General features: G+C 34.9%; 1 protein-coding gene across 1 annotated transcript in view; it reads right to left on the reverse strand.

Annotated features, from left to right (window-relative positions):
- Nucleotides 1-7,605: 7,605 nt before the first annotated feature.
- Nucleotides 7,606-17,846, reverse strand: part of LOC150077126 (inositol-tetrakisphosphate 1-kinase-like) — a 126,880-nt gene continuing 116,639 nt past the window's right edge. The window contains exons 8-10 of the mRNA XM_090386919.1: nucleotides 17,204-17,271; nucleotides 14,718-14,886; nucleotides 7,606-8,573 (exon numbers count right to left, since the gene is read on the reverse strand). Coding sequence (XP_090243045.1) covers nucleotides 8,008-8,573; nucleotides 14,718-14,886; nucleotides 17,204-17,271 — 803 coding nt within the window. The 3' untranslated portion in view covers nucleotides 7,606-8,007. The remainder of the gene's footprint in view (nucleotides 8,574-14,717; nucleotides 14,887-17,203; nucleotides 17,272-17,846) is intronic.

A 17,846-nucleotide genomic window follows, 5' to 3' on the forward strand; every position in this document is an offset into this window, starting at 1 on the left:
AAGGGGATGAATCAGATTGGTCCACTTGATATCGATGGTTTGACTGTTGATGATCCTGCTCAGATAGCAAACAAAATGAATGAGTATTTTGCATCTACATTCACACATGAGTTATTAAGGAAGGAAAATGCCAGAAGGTTATCAAACTGTAGAAGGATCCTTAATGATTTTGTAATAACTGAAAGCAAAGTGGAAGAGAAATTGTTGAAGTCAAACATAAGAAAGATACCTGGGGTGGATGGGATCTATCCAGTTATATTAAAGGAGGCAGCAAAGGAATTAAGCAAACCCTTAGCCACAATTATGAGAGCATCCTTGGACTCGGGGGAGGCCCCTACAAACTGGAGATGTAACAATGTATCCCCAATTCACAAAGAGTGATCGAATGGTGACACGAGTAAATACAGACCAGTTTAACTTCTGTTCCGTGTAAAATAATGGAGTCGCTGGTTAAAGATGCATTGTAGGATCATCTAGACAAGACCGCAATAATTCAGACACAGCATGGGTTTGTTAAGGGAAAGTCTTGTCTGACAAATTTGATTGGATATTATGATGTGGTAACAAAGGAACTGAATGCAAAAAATATTTTTGATATCATATACTTGGATTTCAGGAAAGCTTCTGACACTGTTGCACACGGAAGACTACTATACAAATTGGAGCAGAATGGTATTAAGGGTAAGTTGCTACAATAGATTAAAGGATGGTTGAGTGGGAGACAACAAATTGGTAATCAATGGGCACTGCTCTTCGTGGACTAATGTTATTAGTCCACAAAGGTTCCAGCGGGTTCGGTGTTGGGCCCACTGTTGCTTTGTATTTATCAATGATATTGATGAAGGTATATCAGGCTTATTGTCGAAATTTGCAGATGATACGAAGGTTGGCAGGGTTGTTAATGACAGTAATGGCAGTGTGCTACTGCAACAGGATCTAGAAAATTTGGGCAGATGGGCTGAGAAGTGGCAACTGAAGTTTAACATTGATAAATGCAACGTACTGCATATGGGTAGAAGTAACACCAGAGGAATGTACCAACTGTGTGGTACTACACTTAAGGTGGCAGAAAAAAAAAAGACCTGGGAGTAATTGTGCAGTCAGATATAAAGTTTTCTGAGCAATGCAGACAGGCTACAAAAGCATGTCATGGGGTTTTGTCAATGATATACAGGAATTTTGCTAGCAGGGAAAAGGAGATGATTATCCCTTTGTATAAGGCAATGGTCAGGCCATGCCTTGAGTACTGCATACAGGTCTGGAAGCCTCATTTTAGGAAGGATGTAGATTTGCTTGAGCATGTACAGAGATGGGCAACAAGATTGGTGAGGGGAATGAAGGGATCCTCTTACCAAGAGAGGCTTAAGTTCTGCAAATTGCAGCAGCTGGAGACTAGGCACCTGCAAGGTGATCTAATTGAGGTGCATAAGGCCTTGAATAGGTTGAGCACACTGAATTCTGATGGGATTGTTCCACTTGCTCAGATTATGAACCTAAGGGGGCATAAATTCAAATTGAGGAAAGACAGTTGTAGAATAGATGTGTGTAAATTTGCCTTTAGCCAGCGGGTGGTTAACTGCTGGAACAAAATTCCATCTGTCATTGTAGAAGTTGATTGCTTAAATAAATTCAAGGAGGAACTGGACAAACATTTAGAGGGAATGGTTGTGTGAATTTATTTTTTTGGCTGATGCTACATAAGCTCATATGCTTGCTTTCTTGCATCACATGCCTCTATTACTATTACACATCATTATGTTGTATCCATCGCAAAGTGATTTGATCATAAAGTGAACCAATCATAAAGTGGGGGGGGAGTCCACTGAAGCAAGTGTTATAAAGCCTACAGCAATGTACATATGCAATGCATCTGTGGATTGAAAAAAACACCAAGAAAGTGCAACACGAAATGATTCTTTCTCCCCACCACCCATCGTAACGCCCCGTACCCGGCACAAGTGACATGACCCAATCAGTGCCCTTACTGATTGCATCATGCTAATTCTTTTGTCATTGAATAAAAAATTTTGACAGAAATAATTTATAATTCAACATGCTGAAGACTAATAGTGAGCTTTGTAAGGTGTACAGAGCATGTACACATGCAATGATCACCAAAACCACCTCCACTGAGTACAAAGGAGAGATCTAAGCTATTTCAACAGTGGAAGAAATTCCAGAGTGCAACAGAGTTGAATAAAAGCCGGAGAAGGTCCATTCACATCTTCAGAAACTTACATCTCCCCAGAAATGTTAGGAGTGAATTTGGAAGGAGTCATGGAAGTTGATACTGCAAATGCAAACGATGGAGTCCTCGAAGTCCAGTCCTAAATGAAAAGCGAAGCAGCCAAAACTAACTGCCAGAAGTACTCCATCAAATTGTTCAACAAGTAATACACAGCCAGGGCAGCAACAGGATTTTAAGAAACACCGAAGCATGCACACACACAACACTCAATTTAAACGTACATTTCTGGATAATGATTTCAGTTCAGTCTATTTGGTGTGTGATCGGCTTTGGTTCAAGAACAATGTGAAGATTGTAGTAGCTCGAGATCACGCTCTTCTTCAAACATTTCCAAATGAGGATGTAAGTCAAATGTTGGCCTGTCATGGCTCTCTCAACAACAAAGTGATCCTGGCTCTATTGAAGTGAAATGGTTTTAAATTTCATCCAATGCGAGAGCACTTGCCGAAACTAGATTTGGTAATGGAACATATCTCTGATGCTCCCATTCATGCAGATTTGTCAACTGCGGCATTAATACAGGATCCTCAGTCAAGTGATAAATGTTTGCCTAAAGAACTAACTTCTGCTATTTGTGCACGGCACACTTTTTTTTTTTTTTTTTAACTCCTCCTCACACAAAAAGTGTTTTCCATGAAGGTATCTCTTCATATGTCCAAATGAAAAAAAATCAGTTGGAGTCAAGTCTGCAATTTTTATCTATCATATCTATCAGTGTGTCATCTGGCATTATCATGGTATAATGTGATTGGTTGTCCTGGTACAGCCACTTTTTTTAGTTTTATAGCCCTATTAAGCTTATCCAGTGTTTGGCAATATCTTTCCTTATTTATTTTCAAAATCTCTCTACAAAAGAAGGCTTTTCTCCATTGTGACCATTTTTTGTGATGATTCAGGATTTTTTTTCTATGCTGGAGATGATTGATGTGTCCATTCCATAGACTCGCGTTTATGATAAGAGTCACAACGAAGGATCCAGGTCTCATCACCTGTGATGTGATAAGGCCATTAAAAAAAAAAAAAAAAACTTGAAAAGTTATTGCACTCCTATGACAGGTCTTGGCAGATCTCCTTCCTGAAGAATCTCATTTCTCTTGTTAACAGGTTAAGTACATCTGCAACGTGTTTTCCTATAATCTGTGTCTAAAGTGATTAATATACTTCTCTTTGAATACCCACATATCTAATGATGCGTGCATCATTGCATATGTAGAGTTACCCTATCTGTTTGAATCAGCATTTCTTAGCATTTTCTTAAATGCACAGCCTTTGGTCTTCTGCTCCTTGTTGGTCAAAATGTCAGTGATTCCTACTTTAAAATGTACAAGCCATCTACAAGCATCAACTGTCTTGTTGGTATACTTTTCTCAATTTTTCAAGAATCCAACAGCTGAGTTTTATCCTGACTTGAAAAGCAACTCTATTACTGACCATTGAAAGAAATGGACATCAATTTGACTGTTCATAACCTCTCTATAACAGACAGACTTTTATTTTGGCATGTTTATGTCTTCATATATATACTAGCAGCATATAAAACTTCATGATGCTAACTTAATTACAAAAAATTCTATTGCCCAAGAGGCATTACTTACAGACCAACCCTTGTATTTACGAGGGGTGTTCAAAGAGTTCATATTCTAATCCAGTGCTTGTCAAACTATGGTGAAGGACCGGTTTCTTTTATTTCTGATCCGTCGCTGACCATTACTTTTGCAAAATACAAAAAAAAAAATTAACAATTACTTGTCATGGACTGGTAACAAACAGTTCGTGGACTACACTGAGTAGCACTGTTCTAACCTACTTCTAGCGAATATGATTATGCAGTATTTTTTTCAGAAGGTAGTACATCTTTTCTTGTACATGTAGAGCAAAGGAAAACTGTGATTGTGACTTGTATGAGGATCTCAGAGATCAACTTCGGAGAGGAATTCAACTTTTCCCCAAACCAGGTGGATCAACTAATCCAGACTCCTGACAATCTTTCTACCCTGCAGGCCTTTGCATTTGGAATTTTTGCCAAGCGGAAGACCTTGTATGCCAATGCCAGTCAAAACCAGATTAGCAATTCTACAGCTTAGATTTCACTGGTGAAAAGAAAGGCTAAATTCCTTATTTTGTTATTTTTTTTTTTTTTTTTTTGTTTCTTGCTAAATTTGCCATACTTCTTTTGGACCTCCAGGAACAGTTATGGCCTTTTTGAATTTATTTATTTATTTTTTTTTTACTTATTAATTTTTTTTATATTATTTATTTGTTACCTGCATCACTAGCTTTTTTTTTTTTCCCCTGCACCATTAGTTTTTTTTTTTTTCCTTTCATCTCTCTGGAATGCCCCCCGAATGTTGACAGATGAGTAGCATGCCACAAATAATGTGCATCACCAACTTAACCAACTTGAACATGCTTTGAGGATTCATGAAATTTCTGGTCCAAATTGCTACAATGGGTAAAACATGGGTCCATCGCTCTGACTCTGAGACTAAATAACAGTCTAATGTGAAAGCATCCTTGTTCTCTGCCTCCCATGAAGTTCCATGTTTTCTGTCAGCTGACACAGTGATGGCATCAGTTTTTTGGGATGCAGAAGGCATCAGGGTGAACTACCTGGAAAATGGCACCAGTCACTGGTACATACTATGGCAACCTCATAAGGCAACTTATTGAAGCCATCAAGGAAAAATAGCATGGAAAACTGCAAAATGGTGTCTTGCTCCTTAACGACAATGCATCCAGTCATACCTCCCAGACTGTGATGACTACCGTATAGACTGCAGGATTTCCGTTGCTTCAGCACCCACCACATTCTCCAGACCTTGCCCCTAGTGAATTTTATTTGTTCCCCAAACTGAAGGATAACATTTTGCATGTCCATGGGAAAAAATATGCTTCCGAACCTGAGATGGTCACAGCTGTGGGTGCATAGTTGGAGGACTATGATGAAGATTTTTTTTTTTTTTTTTCCAATGGGATCAACACACTAGAGCATTGGTGGGAAAAGTGCATTGCAGTGGCTGGGAACTATGTCAAAAAATGAAAAGGGAATCATAATGGTGCAATTTTCCTGTACATATTAGAATACAAACTTTCTGAACCACTCTCATAGGTTTTAAGAAAGAATAATATAAGAATTACGAAATAACTCAAATGTCACATTGAATTAAAAAAGAGAAGGAAAAAAAAATTTATTTCCATTTATACATAAAGTACAGCAGTTTCAGAAACCAAGTACACTTTTGTCTTCTCAATGAAAGAAAAAAAAATATGTAAAGGCATAAGAAAAAGTAATTAAATGCACATAAAACCACATCAACATATTTACATTTTTCTTTTGCATGTCAAGACAAAACAGTTCTTACAGTATGTTACCTGGAATATCACTGTATTGCCAACGTCTAACATATGTATATAAGATGTAATGACAGACAACAGGTGCAATTATTTGTCACAGCAGACTAAGTATAAATATGCACGTGGATTTTTAAAAAAATACAGCAGCAAATTCGCTACTACCATCAGTACAAACAACTTTCAACTTGAAAAAAGTGAATATATGTTCTGGAAGTGAAAAATCAGCATTATATGAAGATGTTAAGTCACTAGGACACATTTACATTTTCCGATTATGCAAAATATATATATATATATATATACTATTAATCAAGGAGGTGAGAATATTAATGAAAGGAAGCTTTCCCTTGTTTACAGACTAATATAAACTTCACCATAGGTTCCATGCCTTTAAAAAATCTTTACTTTAAAAGACTTTATTTAAAAGCTTAACATGTACATTTCTATTTTCAAATTGCTTTTTAAAAGGTACAGCTAATTTTATTTTCTTCACACAAGGTAACATGATCTCCTGTGAAGAAATTACTCAAATGTACATGCCTTTTTCCCAAGAAAATAAAACGTGTGGAAGACAGGCAAGTTACAACTGAAACAACAAAATCAAAAGTACTGATTTAATTGTAATGATTACCAAAAAGATGGAATATGAGGGCTATGTTCAAACTAAAATTAAACACAATTATTACTAAAGAATTTTATGGGAATGCCTTAATTATATTTTCTGTAATTTTAAATTTAAGCAAATTATTCAAATACAATGATGATACTTTAAAATCGCAAAATTCTAAAATATCACATTTAAATTAACAAAGTACCCTTATAAAAGATTTCCCTTGAACAATCCATATATATCTGTAAATACATATACAGAGAATTTTTTCCCAAAATATACACCTAAGAAAAAAAAAATATATAAACATGGAATGAAACAGTTTCAAAATATATTAAATAAATGAAACCTCTTATGAGAGTCTGATTATACTAAATATATAAATGACATGATGAATAATTTTCAAACATTGCAATATTATAATGCAATGTTTGAAAATTATTATTCATTCATTCATTCATGGTCAAAATTCTACAGTTTGTTATAAAATAAAGAAAAACATGACTATAAAATCTTAAAGGACAATTTTTTGTACAATGTGCATGCATTTATTTAACACTAATTTAACTGCAATTTGGCTAAATTACTTTAATACAAGTTGAAAACTAATACTGCAATTTGGGAAAAAAATATTTTTTAAACCACAAAGAAATTCAGCAATTAAATATCATATACACCAACAGAACGTGACTGGTAAGCCTATAACAGCATGTGTTTGCAAATTATGATTGCATACGATTCATTCTGTGGGATGAAACTTGGTAACAAAAAAAAAAAAAAAAAAAATGTAGTCCAATGATACATAAAACAGAATCAAAATATTAAGATTAAAAGGTACCGATTAGCCATGCTAATGTAATGAACTTTATCCTTCAATTTAAAAATTTCCATTATTATATCTTGTCCTTTTGCTATTAGCAATTTCAAAACCTACAAAAACTAGATACATTGCAACTCAATTATGTATTAAAAATGACATAAGCTGATATTTCAAAATAATGCCTGTAGCTGAAGATCACTTTAGCAATACACTAAATCACTACTTTTTAGCATTAAATCAACTATCTTTTTCCTAAAATTTGTACATTAGTAACAAATGTTCATATAGAAGAGAAAGAAAAACCTTCAGTAAGTAAAATTATTTGATATCTTAATTAAATAAATTCATATTTAAAAGATTAAGACAGTATTAGTGAAGATTTGTACTCCCATCAGGATGTTGTTTTATACTAACATTAACTTCTCACAGCATTTAACCTAGCCAAGAACTTTCTATATATTAAATATAAAAGTTAAAAAATATTTTTTGGTACTACCCACCAATCTCACTTAAATGTATATATATTATTTCTGAATCAGGTTATTAATCCAAATTATGGGGGGGGGGAAACAGCAGAAGCCAATGTTAGCTTCACACATCATTTTAGTTATAGACAACTATATAACAAATTGGAAAAGCAATCAGCAGTATTATATCTACCAAGTTATATAAAATACCTGTCTGAGATCAATAAAATAAATCTATCAAAACTTCAAAAGTGAAGCAAACACAGCTTTCCAATATATTATTAGCATTACATTATTGATGTGAAATAACTGTTAGCATGTGGCAGTAATCAGTTACTACAGCAGTTAATATTTCTCTAACAATATTTTTGAAACCTGGTTTGTGAATGACTTTGTTCCACAAAGTATAGTAAATAACAAGTTGCCTACAGAAACAATAACTTGTAAAAATTATGTTTCTTGCAAAGAAATAAAAAAACAAATTTTGGCAAATGGCCCACAAAAGAGATTAATCAGCAGTAACTGTTTTATCTCCAACTACCACTGGAGACATCCCCACCACACAGTGACTTCTGGAATGTTGACGTTTTGTAGTCCTGGGCAGCACATCTTTATTCTTCTCATCACATGAATCCGAAGTTTCAATTCCTGAATCATCTTGGCTATTGTCTGATACAGTCCTATCTGTTTTTGTTGGAGGTGAAGTAAAAGCAGCGTGATCAACAGCTTTCACATAGTCATTTATAACTACAGGATCGTCGGTCAAATTCATGACAGAAAGACTAGGTGAAATATGCAGTGCTACAGAATTTGCACAGAAGCCTGTAATAGGACAGCAGAAACAACTGTTTGGAACAAGTGGCACAGAAGAGTGTTGGTCCAAACGATACTTTGACCGGAAATGAAAAGGGTTAATATGTACTTGAGATAGTTTAAATGGACCTTGATATATGCTTAAATCTGTTTCTTGAGAAATATCTTGGCAGAGAAAATCAGGATTTGGATCAGAAGTTTTTATACGTTCCATTATTAGATCACAAAGAAGCTGGAAAAAGTTGTCAACTCCATCATACCCTAAAAACAGTTACAAGTTTAATCAATTAGTCAAATTTGTAACCAAGGAATGCATTCTATAATTAGTTAACATTTCAAAAATAATAAGAGTTTACCTCAATATGATACGTAGAACACTTCCGTATGATACTCTCCAGAAATTAAAACAAAAACAATTAAAAAATTGAAAATCTTACATTACAGTAAGAAATAATTAACAATAATAAAAAATCAAATGAACACAAAAATCAATTTAATGCAGTTAAAAATTAAGTCAAAAATTAATTTAATGAAAAAAATTGCAAAACGATTTTCCTTCCTGAAGCTGACAATGCTTTGACCGTATGTCATGATCACAGGAATGAAAATCCCTCGTAGGGGTGAGCATGGAACTTAAATAATGATTATTTGTCTTCGTGCATGCATGCATGTAAAGGACCAAGAGTTGGAGATTATATATGGCCGGCGAACATTAAAAAATTACCTGCATCCTAACAATTGGTCTGTATTGAAGACCACCATAGATTTGCGACGAGATGCACAGACCTCAGAAATAAAAAAACAGACACATTAACAAATTGAATACATTATTGGGAGGGTCAAGACACATTCACACGAGTTCTGACACATTGTCGTAAGCTTGTGACCAAATGCATACAAGTTGTGTGACAACCCTCCCAATACGCACAACGATCTACCGCAGAATACTTCAGTAGTTTGCGAACACCCCCTTGCCCAACATTCAACGAACCGACATATCAACAGGTTACAAATCTTTCCTCGTATATGCTATCATGGGACCAGATTTCACTTTTATCCAAAGGATTAAATTACAATTTACCACCACGAAAACTACCTAATATTGAATTGAATATGGACTTCGTAATGTTCCACAAAAAAACTTATTTATTAAACAAGTTAACCAGGTGGTGAATAACATAAAAGAAACGTCACTTCCTAAATTGAATACACATGCCAGTTCAGGTTTATGTGAACTTCGGGAAAATAAAGACATTATTATTCAGAGAGCTGATAAAGGAGATACAGTGGTAATACTCAGTAAACCTGATTATATTAATACATTAGAGATCAGATACCTCCACTTATTTTGAAGTAGACCCGGCACTATTTACCAATTTGGTCAATCAATACAATAAAACATTAACCACGTATCGAAAAAAAACAAGACTATATTACTATGGCTCAGTTAAAGGAATTCAAGGTCAGAACATATATTTCTGCACTTTTCCGTCAGGTAAAATTACACAAGACCGGATTTCCTATTTGGCCTATTGTTTCCTACAGAAACTCGGCATTTTTATCCTTGGCCACACATGTATATAGCATTATAAAACCCTTTAGATAGGCAGTACAATTTGGGATTAAGAACTATGATACACTATTTAATAACATTAAGAACTGTAGACTTGGCAGTAATGATAATTAATTCTCATTAGATGTTACATCATTATATATGAATGTAAACATTGAATACACACTAGATATTCTTTGGGATATGTTAAATAATAACTCGATACAATTAATTATACGAAGCTTCCTATTAAGGAAATTTTTCACTTAATTAAAAACTCTTAGTTGGAGCCAACTATATCACCTTTCGAGACAAAGCATACAAACAAATTTTTGGTTTGCCAATGGGATTAAGCCTGAGCAGCCTAATATCGGAGATCTATCTCTCAATGATTGACCGTATACATTTGATGCCTTTTTTACCCTGTATCACAAACTATGAGAGGTATTTAGACGATGTTCTAGTCATTACCGATAAGTAGCACTATCCAAGAAATTTTACATTTGTTTAATAATATTCGTTCTAGACTCAAATTTACATTGGAGAGGGAGAATATGGATACTAAGTCATTAAATTTTCTAAATTTCATGCTTACTCAGGACGCAAATAAAATCCAATTAATATCTATCATAAACCTACAAACACTGGGATGCTTCTGCATTATAACAGCTATCACCCGTTCACCTACAAAAGATTGATTATCTTTAATCAATTTCTCAATGCTTATAAATATTCAACGACGGAATCTGCTTTGGGCTCAGAAATACAAATATTAATCAGCAGATTCTTAAACATGAGTTACCCACTTGCTACAATAGACAGAATTAGGGTACAAGCTAAGGATAGAATACAAAAAAAAAAAATACACCTACCAACAATAGTAATATCAAAAAATACTTTATTTCTGTCCCATATGTTGAACAGTGGCACAAACAACTTAACAGATTCTTTAAACATTCCGAATTTAAAATTATAGCCAAGCCAATACGGAAATTACACACTATACTGAACAATCGCTCAGTCCTGTCCTCAATACAAATAAATGACCTAGTATACATTTCTTGCGGTGATTGCAGCTCATCTTATCAAGGTTCTAGCGATTTCCTCTGAATTTTTGTTAACACAAATTCAGGCCGAACCGAGGCTTCTTGTTCGTGCTTCTCGTTCAGCAGTGTCACAATTAGCCTTTCATGCCGTTAATGAAAAACACTTTTTTATTTAGCGAGGCCTAAATACTTAGTGTCCAACATAATTATACAAGACAATTGCAGAAACAGTCAAAATTAAATTACATGAGAATTCTGTTAATGTTCGCCGGCCATATCTAATCTTCGACTCGTGGTCCTTTACGCCCATGCACGAAGACAAATAATCCCTATTTAAGTTCCATGCTGACCCCATCCAGGAATTTTCATTCCTGTGATCGTGGCATACGGTCGAAAAGCAGTCAGCTTCAGGAAGGAAAATCGTTTTGCAATTTTTTACGTTAAATTCATTTTTGACTTAATTTTTGTGTTCATTTGATTTTTTATTATTGTTAATTATTTCTTACTGTGATGTAAGATTTTTGATATTTTTTAATTGTTTTTGTTTTAATTTCTGGAGAGTATCATATGGAAATGTTCTACATATCATACTGAAAGAAACTTCTCTTATTCTTTTACAAATATTGATATCAACGTAGAATGTATTGAGCATTATAGCTCTGGTTCATACTATCTATATAATTAGTTAACATGTTAATTGCAATAATTTTAAAGAAAAAAGTTTATACATGGGTCAAATCAACTTTTTTTTTGTTATTATGATCCTAATCTATGTAATTAATGATTCACATTAACAAAAGATTTTTTTTATTTCTGAGATTCACTCCACAGGTCACAAATCCCAACTGGTCATGAGATATGGACTGAAGTGTAAAGTGTGTTAATTGTTTGAGTGCACCAGGGGTTCCCCCCATCTCTGCATTGTATTCTTTGTACATGTGACACAGAACTCTGTGGAGGCCAGAGATTTAAAAAGTGTGTGGGGAGTGGTTTGTTGTGTAGTGTTATGTTCTATCATTTCTCTGACCATTTAGCTGTTGGGCCCCTACTGAGACCCACCGTTGCCCACACTTTGCACGAGGAGGCAGGTCAGGCATCCAGCAGATTATTGAAGTACTCTGGCAGGCCTCACCACCTAATTTCCGAGTTTTTCAGTGGCAGGGTCTATATATAAGTTAGTAGTCACGAAAGGCAAAGCGCTAACGTTACTAGACTGGTAACGCTAGTTATGGAGAACAAAGGGCGAACGGAACTGTGATCACAATCACAGTGAACAAAGCAGGGAGTTAAGATAAAGGAGAAGTAATAATGAATAATAAGAATAACTTAGTGCTGTTCATCCTGTGATTTCAGTGCCTTTATCTAGGACCAGCCACCGAAATCAAAGGAGGAAACGGCAACAAGTGGGTATAGCCTCTGTTTCTGACATGAAATATAGCCCCACGTGGTACACTAGGAAAGGTCTGTTTAAGTCAGTTAAAATAAGTTGCTTAAGTTTGTTTAAATAATATGTTTAAATTTAATATTAATAATGCAGCGTTGTATTTCGTGTCTGACCCGACAGAGGCTGGAAGTAAAGAATAACAAGAATAAAAAGCAAGAAAGGGATAACTTACATGTGGTCGTAGTGATCTGTACTGTTGTGGAGAAATAAAATGTTTAGACTGAATTTGGGCTCTGGTATGTGGTATAGACTAGCAACAAGGAAATCAGGAAAATAACGAATCAGGAAAGTTTTAAATTAAATAATTATGTTGGGATAGTTACCCCATGTGTTACAGGTTGGAGATGTATTCAAATGATTTAAATAAATAAATAAAATAAGTTAAGTTAAATTAGCGAAATAGTAAAATTAAAATCACCTAATTCGTTATGAAATTTAAAATGGGGTAGTGGTAGGGTTAAAGGAATTCGTTGCAGGATAGAGAGGAATGAATGGCTATCAAAGTAGCAGTATATAGTCACTGAACTTTGTATAGGCAAGGAAAGTGTTTTAAAGCAGAAACAAAGCATCTCGGGTATAGCGTTCAGTAAACTAATGGCTCATGAGAAATAAAAATATAGGGGTTAGGAAAGCATAAAGAGTACTGAAGAATGCAAAAAGTTGGTACTAGGGCAGTTCGGGGTTGCTATACCCATTCCTAATGTAGGACCCTGAACATAGTTCTGTGAGCATCCTTCCGGTGTTTTTGTATGGTATATGAAGATAAATGATTGTAGATAAATAAAATAATATATAAAAGGTAAATGATAAATGAATACTCCTATAGGTAGCCAATCGGGGGGTACAAGTTTTCTATGCTTGTATTTTATTCGATATTTTCTACAATTGGCTACCTATAGGAGTATTCAGGAATTCAAACCCAGACTTCTCCTAATGAGTAGAAACATTTATCATTTACCTTTTATATATTATCTTAAATTGTTGCTACCTTTACACACACACACACACACACACACACACACACACACACACACACACACACACACACACACACACACAGGATGATTCACTACCAGTGCGACAAACTTGCAGGAGGTGTAGGGGGCACAAAGACGAATCGGAATCACATAGCATTGCAGGGTCCGAAATGCCTTCGTCATGTGGTAGAGGACGTTGAACGGGAGGTCGCGTGAACAGCAATCCCGTTTGAAGTCAGCATTTGCGAACCAGTTCCCGAGGCAGTAGGATGGCCAAGTATTCAAACGTTGAACTGGCCGACATGCACCTCGCGTATGGAGCTGCGGACTGTAATGGGCGCACCGCTCTGCGCTTGTACCAGGAATGTTTCTCGCACAGGTGTGCTCCTCATCATATGATTTTCGCACGTGTGCACAGAAGGTTACATGAGACTGGTTGTTTCACGAGAGGTACCATGAATCGAGAACAAACGACGAGGACGCCAGACAATGAGGAGAATGTCCTACGTCTTGCAGAAGGCAATCCGAGTACGAGTACTCGATTTGGTTTGGTTTTTTTTTTTTTTTTTCTTTTTTTCTTTTTTAGGAGCATTAGCAACTAAGGCCATATTGCTCCGGGGATATGCAGTGGTCATTCCCTGACCTTTCCTCATCCTCCGTATTCAGTGGTCACAGGCTCGAACCCCAGTCTAATCAAGAAGCGTGTACTAAACACTGCTGCTCTTGCTCACCTGGCTACAGAGGCGCCACGAGTACTCGAGCGATAGGCCAACGATTGGGTATTTCCCAATCCACTGTATGGAGGATACTGTCAACAAACCAAATGAGTTTATACCATCTACAACGCGTCCAATCATTGGAGCCTGCAGATTATCCACTCCGGAGGACTTTTGCTACTTGGTTTCTTCAACAGAAACGGTTCGCGAATGCTGACTTCCAGCGGGATCGCTGTTCACGCGATCCTCCCGTTCAACGTCCTCTACCACATGACAAAGGCATTTCGGACTCTGCAATGCTATGCGATTCTAATTCGTCTTTGTGACCCCCTACACCTCCTGCAAGTTTGTCACACTGGTAGTGAATCACCCTGTGTGTGTGTATGTATATATATATATATTTTTTTTTTTTTTATTATTTCATAATCAATTATACCTATCATGGTTTAAAATGTTTTGGGGACACTGCCAAATGTGAGAATAATATTCCATGGTAGGGAAGATGTGCAGTATAATACAGTGAGTAGCTATTTAGAAGAAAAGTGGCACCAAGAGTGAAAAATAAACATTTATCTCAGCCCCTTCATTAACACCACTAAATATTTGATAAATCAAATAAAAAATATATGACAATATATTTCACTTAAATAGTCACAGAAATGAATCTTACCAGGGAAGGTATTCATATCAATAATAGCATAGTTGCCTGTCTTATTATCTATAATAACATCAATACCAAAGAGAGCTAATCCAAGTTGATCACAGATAACACTAACAATGCTGTCAAGTCTTTCTTTCTCTGGTTTTATAGTAGGAGTTTTTGGCTCACACTTGTCAAGCTGTAAAGAATTTTGTTTTAATTACTCAGAACATATTTTATGAGTACTTTATATTATTTTTAATTGCAAAAAAAGCATTCAACATAATCTCAAAACTCTTCCTATATTGGAAATTACAGCAATTTTTTTTTTTTTTTTTTTTTTAACTTGATACATACGGTTCTTCTAAGAGTAAAATGCACAGATCACGAACTACCATAAAACAATCATGATAATAATCATGATATATATATAAAAAAAAAAGAAGAAAAGCTCAGCATAGCAACGCTGCCAATACAGCACTGTTGCTATGCCAGACATCACATTGTGAGCCTTAAAAAACTATAATAAATAAAATACTATTAGTGGAAACTTTACTAATATGATCAATCATATTAATTCCTCGTTCATTTAGGTAGTACCAAATGCAAGGTAACTGAGAATAAAAAAGGCCTGGAGCCTTTTTTATTCTCAATTACAATCTGAAAGATAAACTTGAGCTGTTCTAGCAGAATAGCTCATCAGGTTCTGTCAATGATAAACAGGAATTTTATCAACAGAGACAAAGAGGTGATTATCCCCCTGTATAAAGCAATGGTTATACCACATCTTGAATACTGCATACAAGTTTGGAAATCTCATACTGGAAAAGACTTAAATCTACTAGAATTGGCACAGAGAACAGAAAAATGATTAGCTGGAGGTGCAAAAGGATACTCTCACCAAGAAAGACAGGTTCTGCAAACTGCAGCATCTGGAAACTAAGTCTCTGCGTAGGGACCAACTTGGGCTAAACAAATGAAATGCTGATGGCATACTTACTCTTTCTCAGATGATACAAAGAGGGCATAAATTTTAATTGGAAAACAATGGTTGTAGGATGGTGCAAAAGCTTACTTTCAGTCAGAGTAACTGACTGACTGACTGACTATTGGAATGAACTTCTACCTGATGTTATGGAACCTGGACAATTTGAATAAATTTAGTAAAGGATTGGAAAAATAATTATCAAGGATGGGAAAAGGAAGTGGGTAATTTTTTTTATGGCTAATGTTGCTTCCTTGCACCATTTTGCCATTTGCAATTAGAACCAAAAAATGAGAGAAACATAATGGAAGATTGTCTGATTATTATCAATATGACTGGACCATTCATCGATAATCCAACCCAACTATGATGTAGCTCTCATTCCTTGTTTCTAATTATGAACAATAACTGTTAATCAAACTATAAATCATATAAACTTTTAAAGGAAGGTTTTTTTTTTTCCTTTTTTCTTTTTCCCTCTTTCATTGTCACATATTGCTCACCATAGGAAACACTTTCCCATGGTGAGTGATATTCTAAACTAGTAAGCCCACAATCAAGGAAAAAAATGCACAATCAAGCAATATATAGCAGCATACTTAAAAATAAAATTAACCTACTCACTTTCCAAGTTTATATGAATTTGTCAATCAATGAGACATTCACAGAGTTTCAGGAAACAAGCTGAAACAAAATTCACCACGTTCATATATAATCTGAGAGACAGTAAATTTCTAACATTTTTTTAACCCTTCCAGGAGCGAACATGTCGATTGATAATTTTTCATATGTGGGCTCTGTGTATTAAGCACAAAGATCTACTTTTTCGAAGGTCATTTCTAGTGCGGCTTTTATGCATGAATTGTCTGAAAGTATAATTTTTTCCATTATATGCCACCACCTCTTATTTACATGGCCAGTTTTAAGAGATGGCAGCACAAAAAGGGCTTTGAAAGCCAAAGGAAAACATCACATACATAACATTAAACATAATTGTCAAATTTTGGCTTACAAAAAGAAAAATTCTCTGGAATTCAGATCCAGAAATCAATGACATTGATATATGAATAGATATCTATTTAAGTGATAAAGAAGTTTATTTAAGTGACATATAAATAGATGTAGAGAATATTACCGCTTCAAAAAAAGTAACAAGCTTTTGACAATTTTTATAAATATATATTTTTTTTTATCTTTTTTAATTCTCATTTAATTTTGATAGTAATTTTACTTTAATTATGGGGAATCAACTGAAAATAAGAAGAAATGAATATTCAGAATTTATGTACCAAAGTTTTCATTTTTACATTTTTCCCATTCATTTTTCACTTTTACTAAAATTTAATGACTCTCCTCATATAAAGCTCTCACATATATTCAGGAAACTTACTCATGAAAGAGTTACATAAAATTTTTGAAATGTGCAGGATTTTTCAATGCCATAATTTAAGTCTTACTGTATTCCATACTCCTACTGAATCATGCATAAACAGTTTAAAAATGCAAGATTAAGTAACTGATTTAGATTTACCTCTGTTAATGAAGATGCTGAATGAGGCTTGGATATATCATGGCTATCAAAAAATATAGTGTTATGGTCTGTAAAGAAATTAATGAATCTTTTATTGTTCTATTAGATTCAAACTAAGTAATAACATTCAGAAAGGTTACAACTGTTACAAACAATGAATAAAAAAATATACTTTTCATCTGTGATAAATAATACTAATACACAGTTTAAAAAAAAAAAAAAAAAACTTGACAAAAAAACTATTTTATTATAGTACAAACATTTTTACACACACACACACACGATCTAGATAATTTGGGCAGATGGGCTAAGAAGTGGCAACTGAAGTTTAACCTTGACAAATGCAAAGTACTGCATATGGGTAGAAGTAACCCCAGAGAAACGTACCAACTGTGTGGTACTACACTTAAGGTGGTAGAAAATGAAAGACCTGGGAGTAATTGTGCAGTCAGATATGAAGTGTTCTGAGCAATGCAGACAGGCTGCCAGGGCAGGTCATGGGGTTTTGTCAATGATATATAGGAATTTTGCTAGCAGGGAAAAGGAGGTGATTATCCCTCTGTATAAGGCAATGGTCAGGCCACGCCTTGAGTACTGCGTACAGGTCTGGAGGCCTCATTTTAGGAAGGATGTAGATTTACTT

The sequence above is a fragment of the Mastigoproctus giganteus genome, chromosome 12 (genome assembly GCF_048544385.1).
Source record: "Mastigoproctus giganteus isolate SK-2022 chromosome 12, ASM4854438v1, whole genome shotgun sequence".
Classification (NCBI taxonomy): domain Eukaryota; kingdom Metazoa; phylum Arthropoda; class Arachnida; order Uropygi; family Thelyphonidae; genus Mastigoproctus; species Mastigoproctus giganteus.